The 27158-nt window shown below is 36.9% G+C and overlaps 1 protein-coding gene across 2 annotated transcripts in view; it reads right to left on the bottom strand.

Moving 5' to 3' along the window:
* Positions 1-233: 233 nt before the first annotated feature.
* ATM (ATM serine/threonine kinase) overlaps positions 234-27158 on the bottom strand; it is an 80684-nt gene continuing 53759 nt past the window's right edge. For both annotated transcript variants that reach the window (XM_052812354.1, XM_052812355.1), the window contains 17 exons: positions 25589-25756; positions 19861-19980; positions 18624-18841; positions 17656-17863; positions 16578-16691; positions 16015-16173; positions 14783-14921; positions 14331-14413; positions 12882-13022; positions 11775-11891; positions 9104-9253; positions 7696-7861; positions 6269-6355; positions 6076-6190; positions 4446-4509; positions 3538-3674; positions 234-3403 (listed from right to left, as the gene is read on the bottom strand). In XM_052812354.1, the coding sequence (XP_052668314.1) occupies positions 3220-3403; positions 3538-3674; positions 4446-4509; positions 6076-6190; positions 6269-6355; positions 7696-7861; positions 9104-9253; positions 11775-11891; positions 12882-13022; positions 14331-14413; positions 14783-14921; positions 16015-16173; positions 16578-16691; positions 17656-17863; positions 18624-18841; positions 19861-19980; positions 25589-25756 (2370 nt within the window). In that variant the 3' untranslated portion in view covers positions 234-3219. The remainder of the gene's footprint in view (positions 3404-3537; positions 3675-4445; positions 4510-6075; positions 6191-6268; positions 6356-7695; positions 7862-9103; positions 9254-11774; positions 11892-12881; positions 13023-14330; positions 14414-14782; positions 14922-16014; positions 16174-16577; positions 16692-17655; positions 17864-18623; positions 18842-19860; positions 19981-25588; positions 25757-27158) is intronic.

Below are 27158 nucleotides of genomic sequence, written 5' to 3'. Positions count from 1 at the left end.
CCTGCTGAAATGAACAGTTTTATTTAATGCTAATATTTGGGTGTCATCATTAAGTACTGGTATGAGGTAATCTCCCCCTGAGAGCTGTTTCAGGCTATCTACAGGTTCCACAAGACAACACGACTGCCTTACTTTAGCTTTAAATTCACAGGGATGAAAGTAGCAGTAAAAAAGTATAGTGTCATCACTTACCAATCACACAACCAAATTGCCTGGGCAGATTTTGGAATCACCTCTTTACAAAGGTATCTTTATTGACCCTTTGTCGTTGAAGCATTACCACTTGTGCAGGTATGGAATAACAATATTCATGAAGAGTACAATTAGTAACAATGTATAATAGAGTGCATTATCCCCTGAAAATATGAAGCCTAACATTTTAGTGCATTTAAAAATATTTAGTAGTATATTTAGTAAATTGTAGTGAATGCTTTATATAAACTCAAGAGTTTCATAGTAACATAGAATAGTGACCTACTTAATTCATAGTTACTGAGAAAATGATTTTCGGGTGGTTTTATCTCTAAGAACAATAGAAGTTTTCAGATCTGCACTCATGAAGACTGACATCCTTGTTTTATTTAAGTTGGATGTACCAGGTGGCCAGTTTAATCTGATTCCTATTCATGGGACAGTTCTTTGCTGATGGAAAAGTTCAGTCAGGTATGTAATTCAAATAGGTTTACCTGCTAACACTTAACTTTTTTACAGTTCATACTCCTGAGGACATTTCTCCAACAGAAGTTTCACCAGAAAAAGCTAATTTCAAATAAATATGTTGCTGTTTAAAAACTCTTCCCCATCATACTAGACCACAGACTCATTTTTCTTAGGAATTATCTTTTCTAAATGTAAATGTTTAAAATTACTAAGATGCATTCCAAGAAAAAAAATAATACTGAAATTAATACTTGTCTTCACATATTTCTAGCTTACTAATATAGTAAATATATTTGAGGCTCTCAAATACTAATCCACCTTACCATCAGTAGTAGCATTTGTGACAAAACCACTGTTCAGAACTAAACAGCATTTCCACCCAGGTTTTATTTTTCTGTTCTTATACAAGGAAAAGTGTGTATCTATAGATGATACATTTTTGCAAACCATTCACTTTCTGATTTTGACTGTTAAAAATTAAGGCGTTACTGGAACAAAAAGAAAGCACAGTCTCTGAAAATTACTATTTGGCTACATGAGGTTTTGCACAGATGACAATTATCTCAAGAATGTTAGATTAGTTGAACACATCTCAGGAACAGGATTGTGTCACACATTTTGACTGTTTTGGAGACTCTAAGGTTTGTTAGTAACTCAAACTGTTTTCATGTTTGTCAGCTAACTGGTGTTTCACTGCTGCAGGAACTTACAAATAATGTAAGCAGGTTTCAGTTACATTTACAATATTTAATGCATTTTTATTTGCATTTCATTCAGCTTGAACAATTAAAATGTATGGACATTCAAAATACAGGCACTAAACACCAAGTTAACAGCATTGCAGAGGAATAATTAAATTCTTTCCTCTGAAGTTAGACTTTCCTGAGAAAATGGTATCAATATTAATGATTTCACTGTTGGCTGTAAGTAAAAAACTCTAAATTGCAGCCGAGCAAGATGAAAGTATCCAAGTGGAACATCAGTAGCTCATGAAGGAAGGACAGGATCTGCCAAGGGCTTTTATGCAATATTCATTTATATGATTAGCTAGAGTTCTAGTATTAAATAACCCCCAAAATGCCTAAAGTATTTCCTCCATAGGAAGCATGAGAAAAAATTCCAGAAATGCTACTCGATTTTTTAAATTTGTGTTTAAGTTTTTAAGTGCTTTTTATTTAGTTCTTTCCTACCTGCCATTCTGTAATTGCTTGGTAGGACTTTTCTCCCTTTCCTAAAGTGTCATTTCAAATTCACATACAGAGTGTGTGCTCTGTCAGGTAAGTGTCATTTTCAGAGAACAAATCACTTTATCCCCGGATGAGAGTTCTTCCCCACAGAAAAGCCAGGATGCGCTTTTGGTTCCAAGGATCAATAGACATTTATGTCAGCTTCGTGAAAACGTAACACAAAAGAACCATCTTGCCATGTTGACATTAACTTAAAAACCAAAGATACAGCATAAAAATTGTGCGAACACTGTACTAATAAAAATCAATGAAATGTTAGTTAGAACAGAAATTCTTCACTTATACTGCTATAAAAATGCATAAAGTGTAAACTAAGATAATGTGAGAGTATGCCAAATTTTATTCATATTTTTAAATATGAATATGATTTGGGAAGATTTATTAAATATACCAGTGAGACTGTTATTTGAGTGGATTCTCTTATTATCCATATTCATTGACTATCCAATTACAGTAGGTCTTTTTATTTCAGAAGGAACAATGTCTTCTGTAAAACTGTGTGCAATCAGAATGAAATTTTTGTGCTCAAAATACAAGTGCAATGTTTATGATAGGTGTTTATTCCAGATACAGAATGACTGTTTGCTTTAGAGGCATATCTGGTATGCTAAGCTTCATTATATAGTCAGTCTATTTCATCAAGGAAGTCTGAGCTACAAAAGCTAAATATTTTAAATTGTTTTATACTATTAAAGTAATGTTATAAAAATAAAGTACCAACATAATTTCATTTACAACAGGAAAAAAAGCAGCCGTATTATACTTGGCTCAAAGTCTGTATCTATATAAAGAACTGTCCATTTAACTAAGCTAAAAAACAACCCAAGAATCCTCAGTTTGTTAAACATGAGGTTCTCTGGTTTTCTTTTATATTCACTGTAGCATTATCTTTAAAGTATAACCCCCCTTTTGAAATGCACTTTAGCTAGTTATTTCATGACTCTTGGTTTTCAGAGTTCCAAGTTTCATCCATTCTACACAGTCACTACACAAAAGTGATGAATCTCAGGCTTTAAGAATATAAAGCATCCAGTATGCCCAAGCAAAGTCTTTGCAGGTCACAAGGAACATCAAAGTACTGGTTGGTGTTTTATACTGTATGGTGAAGATAAGTGGACCAAAAAAAAAAAAAGTTTTCTCAGTAATAGGTTATTGAAAAAAAAAACCCCAAACATCCACTGAATCCTAATACGTATAAGCCTTCATGGTTACGCCTGATACAAGTTTTAATTGTGAAATACCAATGTGAAATGTTAAGACACTTGGTGCATAAAAATAGGTTTCTTCTAAAAATGTGTTGGATCCTTCCAAGTCACACCCAGGGTTTCCATCCAGGAAAGAGCTGGCTCAGATTTTTAGGGTCCATGGCCTGCTGTATGAGGAGGTTCACCTGGCCTCCCACACTAAGCACTGTTCCCTCCTCAACACCTTTCAGCTTCTCCTGAAGTCTCATCAGAACACGCTCAGCCACTTTGTTAAAACTCTGGTCATCATTGCTGGCAGAATAAAAAAAGAAAAACAGGCACACTAGATATGGATCCTGAACAATGTGAGCAACATTGAGTAAGAAAAACATAAAGCAAGGCAACAGTGCAGTAGGCAGACAGCAAGAAAAAAAAAAATCTTGCACCTGGCTTTCCTTTTACATTCCTGTGGATCAGTATTGGGTGTAGAGCTCATGTCAGCCTCATCCTCCGGTCTCTGCTGCAAATACAAAGCTTTCAAGGGGTTCATGGTCCAGTCGAAAAGAGGATCATAGAGCAGCACCTACACAGTAAATAAACCTCTATTTAATTTAAACTATTAATTACAGCTAGTTCAGTGTCCTAGCAGGATCGAAAAGAGGATCACAGAGCAGCACCTACACAGTAAATAAACCTCTATTTAATTTAAACTGTTAATTACAGCTAGTTCAGTGTCCTAGCAGGAAGAGAAATACTCAGTTGGTAATGCTCACGCTAACCACAATATTAGGAGGTTTGCGGGTTTTTTTTAAATCCTATAGAATTGGGCTAAATTGCTTAGTAGACAATCCAACAATAAAACTGCATCTGGTCATTTCCAGGTATTTGCGTTGTTCATACTAGAGTCAGTTTTGCCACTTAGTCCCATCTCAGCAATGAAGAGGTAATTTTTTAATACTCTTCTAGGAACTAAATATCATCGTTAGTTTTTAATGCATAGTGTAAGCTGCTTTAAAAAATTACTTTAATTCTCCTCTTTGTGACTTATGCAAAGAGGACTTAATTCAATCAGCACTACTCATGCTAGGAATGTTGCACTATGGCTAGAAACATTTAGATACTGAAGAGGGAAAACAGCATATGCCAGAAAAGAATAGTTACCATAGAAAATGCAAGCTGGTCTTGATTTTATTGAAGATTACATGAATTAACAAATCTGGCCAACACTACTACATTCAAATTCAGCAAAAAACCCCTACATGAATATTTGGTATAGTAATGCATATGAAGACAAAGACAAGAAACTGAGGATATTCTGGCAGGTTACTAGCAGAAAGAATGAAAAAATGCTTACCTCTACAATAGTCAGCAAAGCTTCTTGAGAATTTCTCATAACAGTCATTGTTTTCTCACAGCATCTAGAAAAAATTTTACTGTATTTTTAGGTTCATTTTGGTAAAATAGAATGGTATTTTCATCATTTAAATAACAGATATCTGTACCCTTCTTAAAAGTTAATTTCTAACATTTAAGTAACCTCTTTGATATTTTCATTTTGGAGGGGGGAAAAAAAAAAAAAATTTAGAAATGTAAGACCAGAAGAAGACTGGGTAGTTCACTGAATATATTCCCTCTGGGAAAGAGATTACCCGTTTCACCGCCTGGAATGTTTCTACATGCAGAATTAACTACTGAGTTAACACTGACTGTTCAGGTATGCCACAATGGCAGAACTGCTTGGCTGGATGAAAACGTGTGTGCCATGTGCTCTGCAACACGTTGGAGAATCTTGGTAGGGTTCCTTAACAGGAAATGAGCACAGTAGCCAGACTTTAAACTATTTCTGAAATCTCTCCAATGAGTTTAGATACAGAAGTGGTTAACTCCATTCACTCCCAAGCAAACTAAGCTTGTGGAAGGAATACAAAACTTTCCTTACAGGACAGGTACTCCAGTGAAAGAGGGATTAGGCCTCCTGTCTACTTCAGGATGAGAACACACCCAAGAAAGTTAACTAGGTTCACACCCCATCTTGAGAGGACTTCTTTATGCACTTACACCTAAACTGTTAGTTACAAGTCAATCTGGCTGAGGCAGAAACAGTTACCTGCACCAGTGCCTTTTATACTGTATTTACTTCAGCTGCAGCCAAACAATTAATGTTTTTCTGTATCATCGGACAAAAGTTTCAGAAGTAACACGGAACTGTGAATTTGACAGCATCATGTTTAGAATAGAAGTGGCAGTGACTGTTCCTTCACAGGACAAAGGTATATTAAGAACTACTTATTAACATTAATTGCTACCTTACAAAGACAACACTATGTACTTTTTTAAAGACCATAAATTTGGGGTTTGCAAACATCATGAAGAGAGAAATGTCCTCCTTTTCAGGGCTCTCTTGGGTCATTCACAGAAGATAGGATGGAGGTTGACAGAAACTCAGCCCTTTTAGGATTCTTCTGTTTTCCAGCTCAAATCTATTGTGGGATTGAGATATTGCACTTGCAAAGTAATATCAAATATATGATCCAAAAGAGAAAAAGACTGCAAATTACTTGCATAGAACTGAACAGAAATAAGAGACAGAACAAAATGGTTCAAAGAAACTTATTAGCTCCAAATATATAGTATAGCTCTGAAAGAAATACATAGTTCTGAAGGAAAAAAATCCAGCAGTCTAAATCAAGGGATGAAATTTAGCTGTGGAGCCTTTGGAAGCACTGAGCCATCCCAGAATTCCACAAGAGGGTGACAATAACCCATTAGTTAGTGAAGAATATGAAAAGCTGAGCAACAATAATGAACTTGTAATTGGTTATATAAATAAGAGTGTATGAATTAGAGGACAGCATTTAGGTTTGGATATTATCAGCAGAAATCTGAGTCTCCTCTCAAGCATTGGAACTATTTAACATGTAACAATCTTAATGCCGAAGGTACTCTGCTGCCTCCTTACCCCTATGCAATACAGGAGCACTTACCTTCTGAAGACTCCTTCCACGCCAGTAATACCCATTCCGTCCACAATGTCCCTGGTTAATCTAAATGGAACAGTCTCTGGTGTGGGAAGGATTTTACCTTGCTCAAAAGCAACCCCTAAATGAAAGGATAAGAAGTGTTTTAAAAAATGTTAAAGTAAAGAAAAATTAAGGTTCTCTTGCCTGTCCCACTTACCCAGATCTATATGCACTAGTTCTGCCGTTTGTTCATCTATCAAGATATTCTGAACATGTCTGTCTCCAAGTCCAAGAATGTAGCCAACTAAAACAAAAAGGTTAAGTGCTGAAACCATATTTACATGCCATAAAAACCAGGGAAAATTTAACAAAGAGAAGATTATTAGAATCAGTGTAACACATGCAAACAAATTAAAAGTGAGACTGTTTCTTCCCCCGTGTATACATATTACTCCAGCAAAGAGCAAATGCCATTCCACAAATCCAAACTCAAAAGGTTAACTGAATACAGTTGTAAAAAGGTTATAAAAAGGTTATTCTCATACAGATGTGTATTGTTTCATCTACTCCACAGACTTCTTCCCGTTTCTCTCTGTAGACAGGTTAACCAAACAATTTCACAGCTTTTTAAAAAAAAAAAAAAAAAAGGATAAAAACCACGTGCACAATAAAATTAGAGTTTATTATTACTATTTTTAAGAAAACCTTTTAACTCACAGTATCATGTAATCCAGAAAACAGGACTGCACATAATTCAGTAGGGGCAGCTCAACCATACCTAAATAGTTCCTGAGTGATTCTTGTCTAAGTCAATTTTAAAAATCTCCAGTGACACAATTTATAAGATCTTTTGTGTAAGCCTATTTCAGCACTTTACTGTCCTTAAATGGAGAAACCCTTCAAATTAAATCTCCCTTGCTGCAAATTACACCCATTACTGTTTTCTATTAGGTAATGGACATGGATAACAGTAGTATTTGCTACAAAAATCTTTCATCTGAATTTTCCTGAACTATACATTTACCTCATTTTTTTCAGCAAAAAGAGGTGTATAAACAACATGCTAACATCTAAAAGAGGATCTACTGCAATGTATACAATCTACTATCAAATGTCTTCCAGAGACTCCATATAGAAATGAGTCATCCAAAGGAAATCCACAGTCCAAGTACATATATCTCCTTATTAAGACACAAAAATCAAGGGGAAAATGCCAAAGCTTAAAAAAACATTTCAGCCATGGCTAATGATGCCAGTACAAAGAAAGTAAAAGATTAAGCTTTTTAACTCAGTTAAAACATTTGAAATCAAATGAGTACATGATAAATCAAAACAACAGAATTAGTCAGGTAGAAACTTTAAAGAAACCTACCAGAACCTAAAAATACAAACCACTATATAAAAAAAAAAGAAACACAGAATTTCATTCGGTTTTTCTACTGCAGAAAGGGGCAGGTGGGAATGGGGGGATGAATCAGAAATCTTAATTACAAAAAGAATGCTGGTGTTCTCGCTGGCAGTTTTTGCCCCCTACTGCCCCTTTTCTGACATGTGGCAAAAGCAGAATAGCCATTACCTCTGAAATGGTACAAACTCTTTGTTTAAAGAATCCAAAAAGTCCATGTTAATAATCCAATATAATACCTATAGAAGATGTGGCCACACTGCGAGTGTACGCCAATCGTTTTTCAAACCACACAGCTGGATCCAGGAATTTTTCCATGCAGAAATAACGAAACACAGGCTGAAAGTTCTCGCAGACTTTCACGAAGATGTTGTATTTCTCTTCAGAATGTTTCTTTTGTGCACCCTTTAAACAAATACAAGATGTTTTCCCCATGACCGACTGCTCCGAAAGGAAATTACCTCTTCCTTTGAAATAAATACATTCCTCCTTTCTACCCCTCTCCCCTCCATCAAATGCTGTTCTCACTCCTTTCCCTCTCTGAGCTATGAATTAATGTCTTTTTTACAGCAATCTTTAGTGCACCTATCTATCTGTTTTACTAAATTAAATTTTCATACACAACTCATGGGCTACATGTAAAAAACACACTCCCATTTCTTTGGCTCAGCATGTGTATTTTATATGCAGGTACAGGTAAGCACATCTCGTTGGGAGATACTTCCTCTTGCACTCTGTTCTGGTACCTTTGCTTATCTGATGGCTCATGTCACTGCGAGAAAGTTTTTCTCACTCATTCACATGCAAAAGCTGCACAAAGCCAAATTTAAATATACTTTCATCCTGTTAGTACTATACAACTTAAAGGAAATAATTTCTTGCACAATCATGGTGATATAAAGTAAAATTTACAATTTTCTAAATGTATGGTGAGGTGGTTTGTGGAACTAAACTAAACCAGCTGAATCCACATAGCAGCTACCTACCATCAGAAGAAAGAACCTTCCCCTACTTGTATCTACTGAACCAGGTATTTTTCTGCCGGTTTACATAAAGTTAGTCTTCTTCGGCTTAGCTCCCTGCGCTGACTCACTGTGGGGGGTGTAAGGTACATGGCTGTCATGGTGGAGGAGAAGCCAGACCCCTTCATACTGTCTAACAGCATTAAGATGTTACATTCATCTCAGCTGCATTCTAAAACTATGTTTTTATTTTCAAGGACTAATATTTAGAATTTCGGTTTATTCATGAAAGTAAAATGATTTTTCAATGCAACGAGAAACATGACAAATATAACTTAAATCTGTCAGATAACCTTATACTGACACTGTTGGGTCTCTGTAATGATCATTTTGGAATTCCAATAGATTTATATTCCAGAAAAGAGTTCACAGACTTCTTGGAGATTCAGCTATATTCAAATCTTTCCTGCAACAGTCATTCATTTAGCAATTTTTGATTTTGTAAAAACTCTTCCCAGGCTGCATTCAGATTAGTTTGAAGAACTACTAATTTCACGCCACTGGTCATATTCATTATGATATACTTAGAGCATAGTATATAATTCTCCATAAATATGTAAAAAAACTCAACCCTCTGTGTAAAAGAATGTAAGCCAGATATTTTTCTTTAATTATTTTGACTCACCATCATTATTTCCTGACACTGATAACTGGAATAATCTTTTGGCCTGTATCTCTTGTGAGCTCCCTCGTTGACATTGACAAGAAACTCCCCAATGGGAGTTGTTCCCGAGCACCACTCAAGAACACCACTCCTCTGAGAAAGGGGAACCACCTGTAAAAACAAAACCACTGCTACATGGGGAAGGGTTATACGCACACAACTATGAATATGCATGCCACAGAGCATGGGTGTATATTTGTGTTTGTTTTTAAAAAAAAAACAAACAAAACCCCCCCCCAAACCATACAGCTTACAACAATATATGTTCTAAATACACATATATAAAATACACTCAAGGTTCTTCTATCATCAAATACTTGCAAATTTCTTCCTAGACCAGAGAACCTTCCACTAGGTACTTCAATACAACTTATTGATTATACTCAATTTGCATGTTTGCGTTGGTATTCTGAATGACCTGTGATTGCCAACAGCTTGCTATGCTTGAATGGGATAATACAAGCATTGTGGAAATTTCACACAAAAAGTAAAATCTGGAACAAATATATGGTAGCTGTGTGAACATATTAGGTTTGTCTTACTCTGCTTCCCATCCTAGGGAACAGTTTCTCACTTTATAACTGGCTGTAATAGCATCATAGAATCATTTAGGTTGGAAAAGACCTTCAAGATCATCGAGTCCAACCATCAACCATGCCCACTAAACCACGTCCTGAAGTACCCCGTCTACGCGCTTTTTGAATACCTCCAGGGATGGTGACTCAACCACTTCCCTGGGCAGCCTGTTCCAATGTCTGACAACCCTCTCAGTAAAAAAATTTTTCCTAATATCTAACCTAAATCTCCCTTGCCTCAACTTGAGGCCATTTCCTCTTGTCCTATCTCCAGCCACCTGACAGAAGAGACCAACACCCACCTCACTACAACCCCCTTTCAGGTAGTTGTAGAGAGCGATAATGTCTCCCCTCAGCCTCCTCTTCTCCAGACTAAACAGCCCCAGTTCCCTCAGCCGCTCCTCATAAGACTTGTGCTCCAGGCCCCTCACCAACTTGGTTGCCCTTCTCTGGACACGCTCCAGCACCTCAATGTCTTTCCTGTAGTGAGGGGCCCAAAACTGAACACAGGACTCGAGGTGCAGCCTCACCAGTGCCCAGTACAGGGGAACAACCACCTCCCTGCTCCTGCTGGCCACACTGTTCCTGATACAGGCCAGGATGCTGTTGGCCTTCTTGGCCACCTGGGCACACTGCTGGCTCATATTCAGCCGGCTGTCAACCAGCACCCCCAGGTCTTTCTCTGCCGGGCAGCTTTCCAGCCACTCTTCCCCAAGCCTGTAGCGCTGCATGGGGTTGCTGCTGAGTTACCTCAATTGCTGTAGCAGTGTCCTGGTTTTGGCTGGGGTAGAGTTAATTTTCTTCACAGTAGCTAGTATGGGGCTGTATTTCGGATTTGTGCTGGAAACAGTGTTGATAACACAGGGATGTTTTCGTTCCTGCTGAGCAGTGCTCACACAGAGCCAAGGGCTTTGCTGCTTCTCACCCCACCCCACCAGCAAGCAGGCTGGGGGGGCACAAGGAGCTGGGAGGGGACACAGCTGGGACAGCTGACCCCAACTGACCCAAGGGATATTCCACACCATATGATGTCATGCTCAGCATATAAAGGTGGGGGAAGAAGAAGGAAGGCGGGACCTTTGGAGTGATGGCGTTTGTTTTCCCTAGTAACCGTTACGTGTGATGGAGCCCTGCTTTCCTGGAGATGGCTGAACACCTGCCTTCCCATGGGAAGTGGGGAATGAATTACTTGGTTTGCTTTGCTTGCGTGTGCGGCTTTTCCTTTACCTGTTAAACTGTCTTTATCTCATTCATTTTTGCACACATAAAAACCTGAGTCTTCATTGAAAATTAGTCAAAAAATGTGACTCTAACTCCACCTGTGAATTCTTAAAACTATGCTAGCAATCCAGATAAGCTCCTTTAGAGATTCTGGAGTGCACATTTCTCATTTGTCAAAGACAAGAACTTTTACTTAGAGAGTACTTAATTCAGAGGTCACCTTCATAGCTTTTGTTATAAACCCAAGCACATAAAAAGGAAGGAGGAGGGGAAAGTTCCTGTTCAAATACACTTTCTGCATTCACAATAAGAATTTATTCTTGTATTTCCAATTCCAACAAAAACAGTTCTGCAATTCAAATCCTGCATGAACAGACACTAGATGGGACTTCTGGATTCAATTGTAAGGAATACTGCAAGACTAAAATTAATTATTAATTAAGGAAAATCGCAACACTAAAATGGATGAGAATTCATAAACAAGCTTGTATGCTCAAGTTTAATGACTAGCAACTTACAATTCAAGGACAGCGCATGACAATTTCTTTTCAATTATAAGTTCATGTAAAGAAAGCTTTGAAGAGTATTTAAATATATATTTGGCATCAGAATTTTTTTTTAAGGATTTAGAAAAAATTAAATTGTAATAATTGTTGTAATTTTAATAATTAAATTGTATTAATTGTTTATTCCATACCCTAAAGGAGCAGTGAATATTTTAACAACACACAAATAAATACACTTTTATATTGTCTTTGGGTTAAAAAGAGGAGAATGGAGAAATATGCTTTATCGGTAGCAGTTATTCCTCTGCTGCAGCAGCTGTTTAGTGTTACCTTGTATCTTCGGATCGTTAATTTTCTCTTTCGTGTTTCAGTGTTTTGCTGGAGCAATGTATTGCACATCTGGAAAACCTGCTGCATAACAGCATCTTGTCTCAGGTCATCACGCCCCTTTAGCATAAACAGAAAAAGCAGTTAAAGAACACTTTTCAGCATCCAAGTTCTTGTTCATCAACGTTAAAAAATTATTTAAAAAATTTTCACAAAACACAAGTTACTCTTCCACAATAATCACCTGTAATAAAATGTAATCAACAACTGTTTTTCTCTGTATTTGGTTTTCTAATAGTGCTCAGCTGCTTAAGCAGAACCATCATTAACTTAAAACATCACCTTTTTCTTCTTTTTTTTGACAAATGTTATTTGATTAAGGTTTCAATTGACCTACCTGCCTCACAGTTTAAATGGATGTTTCATTCACCATATTTAGCAATCCAGCACACAGCTGAAGCAGCATCAGTTGGTGCTGCAGTTCTGATTATTGGATGCAGATCTAGTGATTTATGCTTCCCTTTAAAACTTTCAAAACTACCCGATACTTAACAGCAAAACAGAATTCTCCCAGCAGCTGCTGAATGTTTACATTCAAAGAGAGACAGAATGAAATCAATTGAGTTTAATGAGAAATAAATTTTTTTGAGAGATTTGTGCTTCTATGTGCATGTTTTTGATTGTCTCTGAATTTTAATTCTTTTTATATGGGGAAGAAAGAAAAAAGGAGGTATTTAACACAAAATGTTGATGGCTTTTACTTGCTGTACAGTCCAGGTCACTCATTGAGGCATGACCACACAAGCTCTGGTTGTTGTCAGGTAAGCTACTGTATATTACATGCATTACTGAAAAATAGTTACAAAAATATTAAATATTATTACTTATTATCAGATATTATTATTATTATTTTGTTGTTGTTGTTATATTACTTATTATTACTTTATAATTTCCTTTATTAAAGCATTCCTGCACTGAGAAAACTGACACTGAACTGTGAAAAGTCTGCTCATGGTACAGAAGTGATACATGAGAAAACTGACATGAGAACTTCAAAAAAATTTCTACATGCCAAGTCTCTGAGATGTCATTACAACTGACAGAACTTACCTTTACCAGCTGCCTCCTTTCTTTACCATCTGACCCTACACAATCTATTATTTTAGGCAGATTCAGGCCTCCTGCTAACCGAAATTCTGGCTTAAAAGACCTTATTGTCACCAAATTTTCATAACGTCCTGTGGGATCCACCTGAAATTATAAGTTAGTTTAAAATTAATATAAATATTACCTCCATTTCACTCAGAGAAAGTGGTAATGAGTTGTTTGCAAACCTCATTAGCAGACTATATGCTAAATATTAATATAAGCATACCATCATCTACAAGGATAATACCCACAAAGGCTACAAAAATATGCTGAGCAAAGGAGTGAGTTTGATTCCTCCTTGTTCACCTCATTGGTAGAGGGGACACGGTGCTGCAGAGTTCCACTAAACAAGCTCTGACACAATTTCAGCCTGTCCCAACTAGCATTGACTCTAGAAAATGTTTGTGTACAGCTGGGGGGCATTAGGCTTTCATTAGGCTGCAGACAAACTAAATCTACAATCCTAAAACTGTTAAAATCTACAGGATCTGTATCTTCAGCCATCCTCCATATCCTCATGCCACAAAGCAACCCTACTCGGTTAGCTATAAGGAAATATCACTCTAGCTGTTTACATCGCAGACCTTCAACTATTTCAGATAGTTTGTACTGGAGAAGAAGAAAGGCAAAGAAACTGACTGTCGAGTCATACAAAGGACCAACACCTGGGACCAACAGGAGCCCTACAAACAAATGCTATTTAGCATGAGTGGCAATTCCTGGCCTCTGAAGTCAAAGGGCATAATGTCCCTTGGCTTGGTTTTATTTAGCTTTATAGACATAGCCTGAGGGACTTCAACATAGGGAAGTTTGGCTTCGTGAGATGTACATTTTAGGTGGCTGGCCCAAAAAGCAACTCTACACTCCTGAAACTGGTAAGTTTCCTAGGTAGAGCATGTGGTATCTAAGAATGAGTACACCCATACAATCGACCACTTATGCTAATGGGAATGGGTCACTCACCATTACTGAATGGTAAAGACACATAAGCTGGCCATTTAAGAACAGCTGAAGAGGCATATCTATTAATTCTCACAACTTTCTGGACATTAAGTGCCCCCCCTGAAACTCTCAGCTAGCACTTACAAAGTAAGATCCTCTCTGGGATTTAGGTAGCTTGTTACCCCCTTTGATAATGAAAGGCTAGTCAGTGGTAACAGCGGCAAAGCCATCTTCACACAATAAGCCACTATCCAGCAAATCTAAGACTTGGGGTCAAGGTCTTCTAAAGCCTAAGGAAAGCATCTCACATTGCATCTCCCATCTGACAGGAAAGCACCCCTGGTAGGCTGACCTGTAAAGAACACGGGAATTTGATGGAGAGATATATGCCCTGGCTACCATTATAAAAATTTGAAGTTGATTCTAAGATTTGATATTATAGTGTGTATTTATTTCAACTTCAGTCACCTTAATTTCCATGGTAGGAACAACAACATCCTCCAAGTTCTTCAGTTTAATAATTGGCTGGTCAGCTGGAATACTTATTCCTTCTGTAATTAAAAGGAATTTGTGTTTTTAAATTCAGAACTATAAACACACACCAAAGCTCACAAAACCCAGCTTACATTGCTCTTGGGACCCAAGACCTCATTGCATACATCTGTCAAGCTGCTGCTGCTGATGACCACAGGACAACTGGAGTTTTCTGGAGTTTCATACTCAAAGTCTGAACCTTACAGTGCAAGTAATTACTATGACTTTTGATCCAGACTAAGTTCTACATTTATCAAAAACAGGACACACTGCTAGCACAGTATCTCCTTTAACTAAACATCAATATTTAGAAATATACTTTTTAATCCAAGAAAATAAAATATATCTTCACTATTAAAAACAAAAATAATTTTTCCAAGACTTACTTCTTTGAGATTTCCATGGAGTAGCATCTACATTTGCTAATGTGATGTAAGCATCACAAAGTGCTTCAATGCCTCTAACCATATGAGCTTTCCTTTTTCTTATGATACTGATTATATTGCTAGCAGCCTCCATTCTGTCCTAAAAAAACCCAACAAAATACAAATATCAGATCTTGCAAACTACACCTCGTAAGATTAAAGATGCATCATAACATGCAGTCAAGTAAGTACAATTGAGATACATCCTATGAAAACAGAGAAAATTGCAATAATGGACAGCCTGATATGAACAAAAATAATTCGAAGAAAAGTTCTGTGTTGTCTAATGTGAGATAATGAGTAAAGTAGAAAATTATTGGGGATGGAGAAGGAGCAAATCTGTCCGGGCAAAGTGCAAAAAATTCTTCAGAAAAAGGGACAGGCAGTTTTGGATGTTCTTCCACCATCTTCCTGCTTCCATTATTTCCTCCCAACTGAAAAAAAAGCCTGTATGGAAAAGGCAAAAATCATGCCTAACTCTGAGAGACTTAGTTGAGTTTAGCACAATCCTAATCCTAAGGGTGGGACCACAAAAGAACTACAAATCTGAGAGAAAGATGAAAAAAAGCCACATAAAAATGTGGTGAAAAATTCTATCAGTGTAGGGAGTAAGAGTGTAATGACAACCAGCCATGCCAGGCCTATAGTGATGGGGGAAAGAAGGGGCATTAATCTAGATATGAGATGATTCCAAAGACAGGTTCCAACAAAAATTAAGCTGTAACAACATTAACATGAAGGCACAGTTCAGTATTACCTATCATCATGGCTTTTAACATATAAAGATCATATAAAGGAACAAAAGATATACCGCACAAGGCTAAATACTTACTTAGAATAGATGTTATTACTCAAAGCAGAAAAAATACTCAATTCGGTACGTACTTTTAAAAATAAACCCACTCAAGTCTTTGTTGCATCTAAACTGCCTTTTACAGAATCACACATCAAGGACACATTAATCATGATTTGTTCCATCCCATAATTACTTCCTTCAATAATAATTACCAATGTATGCGCAAAAGGAGGTTTTTTTAATTATTAAAAGTACTTTCTTCCTCCTACTCTTTCTTAACAAAAGTCAGCTGATGAGCTCTACACTAAAATACCCCTTGACTTTTTTTTTTTTTTCATTTTTTAACAAAATGAAAAGACTGAATGTGATTAATAGAATAGAATTTTTTTGTAGTCACCACATCAAGCTGGGAGATTTCTTTTGGTGCATTTTTAATTAACTTATTTCTTCTTATTGCATCTGGTTTTGTGAGGAGTTCATCTTTGTTAGCATTTGCCAAAGCTAATATTATAAACAAAGTATGATGTGGATGATCCAGTGAAATTCTAGACATTAGCTGTCAAGAAAAACAAAAAGATCCCATTATTGAAAACTGTACAGAAGAAAAAAAATTACTTAATTAACACTATTAATTCTTTTGAACTTCTAAGGTTCCTAATAAGAAAAACAGAGTACTACTTAGATGGTATTTCCACAACTAAAGTACATTCAAAGTATATTCCTATACCTGCATAAGACTATTCTACAACAAGAAAATCAATTAAGTGGCAAGGAAAAAAGTCTCCAATCCTCTCCCCTTCTCCCCCCACTATACTGATTTTGCATCAATCATTTTTAATACACCTATATCACCTACATAACTCATTTAGCTACAATTGCACAAAGGAAGGTACATATTTTTTAGAAGTATGCACTACTAAGCAAAGCAAAATATCTTTAGATATAAAAAGCATAAATTACATTATTCAGAACTTCATGAAATCCTAAACCACCCATCCTCTTGGTTCCCATCCGAGCAGCCAGCTGGTACATCAGAGGCAAAAACTTGTATGAAGGAATCTTCTCTGCATTTTTCTGTAGTAGAGAAAATTCAGTTAGAAAGCTGCACTAAACACACACACACACACACACACACACACACACACACACACAAAAAAGCTAATAACAAAATACCAGGTAAGAGCTAGCAATTTTGGTTTTGCATTCTTTTTTAAATTGAGAGTAATCATTGCTGTGTGATCAAATAGCAATCCAGTGAGTATCACATCATCTTGGTCCCTGTGTCCTAAATTCTACAAGTGCTTCATAAGAAAACTATTTTCTATTCTATTAGAGCAGATCTTAGATACATTGATTGAGAATTAATTTCTAGATTCTTTGTGGCAAGAGACAATCCTAATCGAAAAAAAAATTACAATCTAGTTTAAGACAAGAAACAATTGTGTGTTAAAAATATGAGTAAAGGAACACCTATTTTTCAAAGTTAATTATAATACAAAGCAAATAATTAAATTATACAGATTTCTGTTATACACAGATCATTAGGTAAGAATTAGCAGATTTCTTGCATGATTCTAGAAATGATAGAACAAGCCTGAGAATGAGAACTTTACTGGTCCCTACTGTGTTATACAATCTCAAAGCATATCCTTTCACCTAAAAGTATGTATTATATAAAGTAGAATAATGTACTAAAGGATGTTGAAGATGGGTAGTATCCAAGGTGTGTAAAGAACAAGGTGACAACAGTGAAAGATCATGAAATATGCTTAATCATACAGACTTGTCAAATTAAAATGCTAAATTGAATTAAGTTAAATTAAAATGCATTGAGAATTACAGCTCTCACTGATGAAAAACTAACTGATGAGCAATGATGACTGAAAAAAACAAGTTTTGAGGGAAATGTTAAGGAGATACATAGGAAAGCACACTGCACAGTACTATAATTCATCTTCTAGAAACACAGAATTAGAAGGAGAAGAAAGATGGATAATTTAATGTCAAAGCATAAGGAAAAGCAACAGCAGACACATACCTTCATCATTTCATTGACTCTATCAACTCCAGAATTTTCAAGCCATAGAGAACAGAGTCGGAAGATCCACATATCATATTCTTCTCCACTTAGTAAACAGCTGATATAGTTCTCCACTGCTTTACACAAGAAACGCTTACGATCCTCAGTTAGAGCACGTATGGCACATTCATCCAGTTCAAGTTCTCGCTGAACCTTCACTGTATACCTATATGAACAGACATTATTTTTAAACAACAAATTATCTCTTAATGAACTTACAGCAAGGCCATCCCTAGTTCTTTTACTAATTTAACATTTTTTAAACTTGTTTTGTATGTACAAGCACAGTAAAATAAACAACTGAGAAACCAAATTGTGGAAGCTATTGCTTCGGTGTATGTCCACACAGACCCACCCCTCTAAGTAAATTTTCAGTCAGTGTCTTTTTTCTTTTTAATGATTTAATCTCAATATTGGCATAAATGTGAATATCCAGTCCAGATCATTTGTGTAAAGACTTCAGTTTCCAACAGCTGAGGTTCAATTTTATCTACTCACTTGCAATTGTTCTTACTAAATCTTTAAGAATTCTGTATTAAGATGAATTCTACTCTTTCACCAAATGTGTAATGGAGAAAAATCTCAAACTCACTTATTTCCACTCTGTAATCTTTTCCCTGTCAAATAGACTGAACAGATCCAGGGAATAAATGTGAATTCTGGTCCATGATCATCCATACTGTTTAACTGCTGTAACATTCCTTGGCTTAGCTTTGGACCACACTGTCTAGGACTCTCCTAGACCATGTTCAGGCACAGTTCAGAAACTATTTGCAACAAGCACTACAGATTTGACCACTGTTTTATGGAGAAGGAAAAATTCAGCTGTAGAGATGTGACCCATGCTGTACCACTTGCCCAGAGAATTAGTAAAGATGGAGCCTTTGATAGCTCCATAGTAACCACCTCTCCATGTGAATGCTCACCTATTTGCCTGAAATCTACGCTGCCTGAAGAGGCCGACCTCCTCTTTGGCCTTCTTCAGTAATGCCTGCTTATTTTCAAACTCCGAAGATTTCATGTAATTCTCAATTCGCTGGTACTGATTATCTGAGAAACGAGCCAAAGACAGGAAGGCCTTCATCTTTCCTTTCTTCAGCTCATCACTGCTGTCTCCACTGTGGTTTGCAGCAATTTCCACAGCCTAAAAGGGAAGTTACAATAATGGTAAGACTGATAATCAGATTAATAGTGCTGCATAATACTTGATTAAACTCGATATTATCACAGAAAAACAGAATGGTTGAGGTTAGAAGGGACCTGGAGGTCATCTTGTCCAACCCCCCTGCTCAAGCAGGGTCATCTGCTCAAACAGGTTATTTAATGTTGCCTATGATGGAATATATATGCATACAAAATAAAACCTACCAGGTTGAGTATTTTTCTCCTAAGTGAATTTAATATTTGAGGAGTGTTCTAGTGCAAACAGTCAAAAAGATTATCCTGCATGAAACAGCTTTAATAACCATACAGGAGTCTCCTACAGCTATCTATCTTTTAGAGTAACTAGGCATGAAGTTTTACAATAATTTTACAACCTTACAATACAAGATAGTGAGAAAACATAGAAGACAGGCCAAAAAGTGCCCAAAAGAAAAGGAAATTATATGTGAAAGTCATTGATTCAAATCATCAGAGTGAAAAAAGCCTGTAGAGAGTAACAGAGAAAAGCAACTATGTAGAGTTTCACAAATTAGCATGAAATAAAGAAATGCAGACTGGACAAATATAATAAAAATGCTTCTATTATTGACTATGAGTTAAAAAAAAATTACAGTACTTTGAAACACTAGAACAAGAGTTTCCAGCACCTGGAAAGAGAATGTTAGAAATAGAATGCCCATACTGAAAACATGGTAAGTGAATGATCTGTCCTGAGAAGGAAAGGAAGGATGGGGATGGAGTGGAATAGGAAAGGAAAACTGGACCAATAGTTGTAATCACTGCACTCCTAAGCCAATATTACACAGAAGTTTCACTGTGAATTCTATAAACATATATTCTGAATATTTTATAAAATTACAGTGTTACACAATACTATGTGAAACTATAATACTTTATAAGAAACCATAATTTCAATCCAGAAAAATAAAGGCTGCATCGAAAAAATTGACATTTTAACACCATATTTTAGCACAGCATTATCTCAAAGACTGCACGCACCTTTTCTAAGTATTTCTGCATGATGACTGTAGGGTTTTCCAAGCATGTTTCTGCTAACCAGCTTCCGCATAGCCTCAGACACTCTGTATACATCAATTTCATACGAGGATCATTCTCAACCTTTGAGAAAGCAAGTTTTGGGAAAAAAAGAAAAAAGGGAGGCATTAAATAAAAACACCTTTTACATACGAGGTAGGCAATTTATAAAGCTTTCAAACCCTGAATATAATTCAATCACTTGGACCTATTATATGTAATATCTACAGTCATTTACCATCTATATCTACAGTAGTCAATAACCTTAAATCACATTCACATTCTATGTAGACTAAAGAAGAGCACATATTTTAAGTACCTGACAGTTTGAACAATGAAAAACAGAATAAAACAAAGACAAAATGTAAGAAAAATTAAATAAATTCACAGCATGTTTCCAGAATTGTATTTTCTAATATCCCCATTTAGTCTGAAGTACCATAGTACGCTCCATAGCAAACACTCAGGAATTGCAGTAACTATGTGTGATCTTTAAATTTTTCAGACAGACCTCTACATGGAAACTTGGTTAAAAGTGCTCTGAGGAGATGATGGAGCAGGTTTCCAAAGGACTTGCCTCCAGATTGGAAACTCAGCTTTAACTGTACAGTAGGACAAGTTTCCAAAATACTTTTAGTATAGGGTACATATTAAAGATGACCTGATCAAGACAGCAACAATGACTGTGAAATACTGAAGGATATCATAGGCTGCAAAACCACAAAACCTTATGTGGACAGGGTAAACTTAACACTGGAAGGTGAGAGAAGGACTAATTTTTGGATGCCCTCATCAACTGATTCATGGAGCAGTCATGCAAATCAAAAGAGGAGTAGCAACTCTTGATTTTGTCCTGATACGTATATATGGAGAACTTGGCCCAAAATTCTCTAGCTTTTCTGAAGTGTGATATTCCTTAATAATGTATATGGATTCAAAGTGACTGTTTATTACCCTCCAAAAAATACTCAAAGCAAGCCATCATAGCTAAACACAAAGATAACGACAATGAAGACATTTTTACCACATCAGTTCAAAAACTGAAGTTTTGTCCAAGTGAAAAAGAAAATAGATTAAACAAATCATAAAATATCCTGACAAATAAAAAAAATAAAACAAAACCCCACCATCAGGCTGTCCAAAAAACCCAAACAACTTGAAGACTCAACAAATAATAAAAAAGCATTTTTTTAAACATATTAGGAGCAGCTAGCCACTAGACAGTCCACTTGATAAAAAGACAATAGAGTTATAAAACAAATAGCACTCTGAGAAGATAAAGCAGAAAAAAAAATTATTTGCATTTGTGTTCACTGTGGAAGAGCCTCAAGAGTCTCACTGCAAAGCTTTTATTTATGAGGGATTCGAAGGTCTGTCTGCTATTGAAGTGTCAACAGCAAGGGCTACTGAACAAACAGACAAAATGAAAACTATCAGCTCTCCAGTACCAGAATGTATTTTTCGAAAGGTCTACAGCAATTCACAGATGAAATTACTGAACTACTAAAAGAGCTATAAAAGCTTTTACTTAAAACTGCCTTAATATAAGGAGTGGCAGGTGGCAGATGTGACACCAATATTTTAACAAGTTCCAGGCAAGCACAAGTCAATAAGATTCTTATCAGGTGTAGATAAATTAGCAAAAAAACCCCACAAAAAAAGCAGATGGATTAATATGAAGAAAAGCCACAATAGCTTTTGTAAAAGGCCATCACAGAACGACAGAAAAGTTGAGGCTGGAAGGAACCTCTGGAGACCATCTGGCCCAAGCTTCTGTTGAAAGCAGGGCTTTAGATTAAGTTTTCCAGGACTCTCCTAAACTGACTCTTGACTATTCACTTCCCGCAAGGGAGATTCCATCACTTCTTTGGGCAACCTGTTCACAGTGTTTAGTGGTAAAGAATTTTCTTCGCATATCCAGATGGCATTTCCCTTGAAACAATTTGTGCCATTGCCTCTTGTCCTTTCACTGTGCATGTCTGTGAGCAGCTACCTCCATCTTCACTATACCTACCTTTCAGGTATTTGAAGACTGTGACTAGATCCCCCTGAGCTTTCAGTTCTTAAGGCTGAAAAAACCCAATCCCTACAACCTTTATTCCTTTGCCAAGTTCTCCAACCCTCTAATCATTGTGGTGGCCCTCTGCTGGATCCTCTCCAATTTTTCAGTGTCTCTTTCTAAACCGTGGACCAAAACTGGACACATTATCTCAGGTGTGGGCTAAGAACTGCCAAATAGAGTAAAATAATCACACTTCCTAATCTACTGGCTACAGTAGATTGGCGATGCAGCCCAGGATACGGTTCACCTTCATTGCTACAAGGGCACACTGTTGAATCATTTTAGCTTGCTGTTCACTGGGACCCCCAGGTTCTTTTTGGCAAAGGTATACCCCAGCCAGTCAGACTCCTCCCTGTAATGGTGCTTGAGATTATTCTGTCCCAGGTGAAGGACTTCCCTCTGATCTCACGCAATTCCTATCAACATAATCTTCCAAACTATTGAGGTCTCTGTGACTGGTGGCTCCTCCTTCCAGAATCTCTCTCTCTCTTTCCAGTTTGCTGTTATCTGCAAGTTTGGTGAGGAAATTCAGTCCTGTCATACAGATCTTAGTCATAAAAATAGTATCAGACCCCATAACAAGCTCTAAGGAACACTACTTCTGACTGGCTACCAGGCTGCTTTTGAATCATCAACAACCACCCTTTGAACTCAGCAGTTTAGCCAGTTTTCCACCCATCTTGTGATCTTACCTATCCAGTCTGTATCTTACCAGCTTGTCAGGAAGGATATTGTGGGAGACTGTGTCAAATGCCTTGCTAGAAATCAAGGTAGATGACATCCACAGTTCGTCCCATGTCTACTGGGCAAACTGTTTCACTGCAGAAGACAATCAGGTTGGTCAAGCATGATAGTATATTTCTGTTGGCTTTTCCAAACCACCTCCTTTTCCTTCATGTGCGTGGCAATAGCTTCCTGAAAGACCTGTTCTGTAATTTTCCCAGGGACTGAAATGAGTCTGACTGCTCTGCAGTTTCTGATCTTGCTTTTATCCCTTTTTTGTAGATGGGTGCGATTGTTCTCTTCCAGTCATCAGGACTTCCCCTGATCTCCATGACCTTTCAGAGATGACAGGAAAGTGGCTTTGACATGATGTCACCAACACTCTTAGCATCCTCAGATGTATCCCATTTCCCAACTCAACTGAACTTCTTGAAGAACTCAACAAGCAAAGGAAGATCTGTCTGATTCAGGCTACTCCAAAAGAATCCAACAGTCATGTGACATGGTTCTTCTACAAAAGGCTCTTGAAACTAAGTCGTAAGAACTAAAATGCATGATTCTTGGAGGCAAAAAGAACTAAGATAGGCAACAGAAACAGAAATACATGGGCCACTTTTTACAGTAGAGTTAGGTCTCCAGTGAAAAGCCTCCAAAGATCAAGTCATCTGTGCTGTTCAAAAGATATTAAACTTGAGAAGGTGATGAGCAGTGAACACAAAATCTGGTGATGATAGAGTTATTCAAGGTGATAAAAACAAAGACAGACTGAAGAACCACAGACAAAAAATACAGGACAATAAATGGAATGAAAAAAAACCTGATGAAATTACCAGCACAAAAAAAAAAAAAAAAAAGTTAAGTGATGCATGAGAGGGGGGAAAAAAGACTTCTTGTATACAATGATGGACTTTGAAACAGTTATTCCTGTTTGGAAATTTAACTATAAAATGTTACCTCACTATGGAGAATGGAGACAGGGAACGTGTTCAGTGTTTTTTCCAAGACCAGAACTAACATCAAACAGAGATAGGGGGTTCAAAATCAACAAAACAAGTGGCTCTTAAACCTGCGTGAATTAAGCTGTGAAACTCCTTGTTGCAGGGTTTGCTTGGATATTAAAAGCTTACACAGACTCAAAAAGTGACTGGACAAATTTATGGTATAAAAAAAACATTGGAAGGAATTACCTACAAAGAAACTACCTCTGGTTCAGGAAGTTCTTGTGCTACAAATCAGTCTGGGGGAGTACTCTGGCTATACAGCCCAACTAGTCTTCACATTTTTTCTTAGGAACTTCGTATTGCCCATTACTGAGATAGGAGAGAGAGATTTTTGTTTCAGTTCTGAACTGGAGATGGAAATGTAGTATTTCCTTCACATCAAGTGACATAATTTTTCAGAAAGCTTACAAAAAGATCTAAGATAACTAAGAGGCACTTGCTGAAGTCAAATTTGATGAGAAAACATTCCCCTGTTTGAGGTAAGATTCCATTTTCAGAAGTACAACATAAAACTCACAGCTCAGTGTGCTTGTAAATGGGGGAGGATTCAAAGATGTGAAACAGCATCCCCATTCATATCTATGTTCCTTGATAATGGATTAGTTCAAGGAACAAAGAAGTCTGAGGTACAGTAGTGAATGTTTATCGGTCAAAAACTTGCCTGGAATTTCTGTACACTTTACAGCTTCAGGCCCACTGAAATAGAAGCCTCAACTCATACTCCTACCTTTGGACAAAGATTCCCTACAGACATCAGGAAAATGCCTGCAACAGAGGTATGCTTCTTTAGCATAAAATACATTATTGGTGTATCCCTGTATTAGTCTTTTTTTACAGAATAAGGACTGGAGATAAAATCTTTATTCTTCTTCTTCTTCTAACAAAAACATGTACACTATTATATTTCCCAACATAATATGTATCAGAAATCGTGTGGCCAGCAGGACTAGGGCAGTGATCGTCCCCCTATACTCGGCACTGGTGAGGCTGCACCTTGAATACTGTGTTCAATTTTGGACCCCTCACTACAAGAAAGACGTTGAGGTGCTGGAGCGTGTCCAGAGAAGGGCAACGAAGCTGGTGAAGGGTCTAGAGCACAAGTCTTATGAGGAGCGGCTGAGGGAACTGGGGTTGTTTAGCCTGGACAAAAGGAGGCTGAGAGGAGACCTTATCACTCTCTACAACTACCTGAAAGGAGGTTGTAGCGAGGTCAGTGTTGGTCTCTTCTCCCAAATAACGAGTGATAGGATGAGAGGAACTGGCCTCAAGTTGTGCCAGGGAAGGTTTAAATTGGATATTAGGAAAAATTTCTTCACTGAAAGTGTTATCAAGCATTGGAAGAGGTTGCCCGGGGAAGTGGTGGGGTCACCATCCCTGGAGGTATTTAAAAGACCTGTAGATGTGGCGCCTGGGAACACGGTTTAGTGGGACTTGGCAGTGTTAGGTTAACGGTTGGACTCTATGATCTTAAGGGTCTTTTCCAACCTAAGTGATTCTGTGATTCTATGCCTAAACAAGCCTGCTTGGCCATTAGTTTCTTTAATTATTGGCACAGAAGAAGATGATACACCTGTATGTAACAGTTTTGTTTAAAACAAGTTAACTTTTTATCAAGGGAAATAATCTCTGATTTTTAAAAAGCTATACATTTCACAGTGGTGGCATTTGAAGCAAAATAATAAATAATGAATTCTAACATTTGTCACTCTTGCAGACTTGCTTTGAAAACCTTGATGAGATTTGCTAATACAGATTTTTTTGCTTTCAGACATTTTGAGAGTACAAACCAGATTTAGTAATATTGCAGACAGCCCTTTAATTTTCTTCCAAGGGAAAACTTTGGAAAGTGAAAATAGGATCTTAAATAATTTAATTCCCATAAGTTTATACATTATATAACACATACCTGAAACCAATCTGCATCTAATTTTTTTATCATCCTTTTAAGAATATTCAGTGCAAGACTCTCTTCCTTTTTAGCCCAGAAAACCTGAGCTTCTTCTAGTTGCCATTCAGAAACTTCATATCCTGTTGGATTGTATTGTTTGATCTGAAACATAGCTCTTTCTGGAAGCTGAAATTGAAAAAACATTATAAACAATTCTTTAAGTGAAATACATGTATCTCGCAGCAAGTTTTGTTTTTAAACTCCACCTTCATTCGATCTACTGTGCAGTGTATTCTGCCTACCCAATGCTGAGAATTTATTTGCAGCAAAGAGATGAAGTTGTTTTTCTATATACTTGCAGAAAATCCTGATTTGCAACAAAAACAGACTACGGAATTAAACTTCACAACCCCCAAAATAAAGTATCAATGTTTAACGTTTTGAATTATTTGGAGGTATAAACTATAGAAATTCTACAATCAGCACCTACTGAAATGACTGATTTATAATTTTAGGTTAGTGATTATTATTACATCCTAAAAGACCACAGAAAAATATTAAGAAAAATGGCACCATCACACACGAATTCTTTTGCATGCCTACTTCTTCACCTATATCACTAGTGAAGTAACATCCTCATTATTTAGCAATCTAATGTCACTATGATAGTACAAAGAGCAAACTATCTTTCTAACAACATCAAAGATTGAGACTAAAGTGTATTTTCACAAATTGTCCAATCAATAACCAAATCAATCAAACTTTTAAATAAGCAAGGTCAACAATTAAAATGTAAGAATGCCTGTAAATGACAATGTAAGTTTGGTTACTTCCATTAGCGGTCAGTATGATGACTCCGTATGGCACACTCTTCCTTCTCCTGACAGATGGTAGTGGCACCAAAGAGGAAGAAAAGCCCTTAGTGGCAGAGTGCTTCCTCAAAAACTCCGACATCCAGACACTTAGTGTTTTCAACTACTAGCGTGCCAAAAGGAAAGGGTTATCAGCCCATGGTTTGAAAGACTGATAAGGCCCAGAAGCATACCCCAAAGGTTGCACATGACCTGCAACACTGAAGAGGCTGGAACAATAGTGTTTTCAGAAACACATTGGTTCAATCTTTCAGAACCTTCTAATCCTCCCAAAATACAGCACCACAATTTTAATCTTCTTCTGTAACTAAAAATCAAAGTGAAAAAAAATTTACTTCTGTTGAGGCTCTTACAGGACACTCATCACCACAGTGTTAGCAGCTGGGCAGGCATGAGATAAAAAAATTCTGGAGAAGTAATTTTCCCAAACAATTCTGGAGGCACTAAGTAAACCCTGCAAATTTATGAAATCAAAGACAGCTGCTCTACTGATTTCATCATTATGCACAAAAAGAGTTAGAACCTTCCTGAAATCAAAGTTTAATATAGTTTCACATGTGTGAATTTTTAAACACCATTCCAGGTTATATTTAGCTGGAACTATTTTCTGCAGAGGTTCTTGGACAATATTGTTGCTCTATAAATTCTTGTTGAGTTACTCCTTCAGATGCACTACCTAGAACAAACTAAGGCTGACTCTGGACCTTAAATGCATT

The sequence above is a fragment of the Harpia harpyja genome, chromosome 17 (genome assembly GCF_026419915.1).
Source record: "Harpia harpyja isolate bHarHar1 chromosome 17, bHarHar1 primary haplotype, whole genome shotgun sequence".
NCBI lineage: Eukaryota > Metazoa > Chordata > Aves > Accipitriformes > Accipitridae > Harpia > Harpia harpyja.
This window is presented reverse-complemented; position numbering and strand designations above follow the sequence as displayed.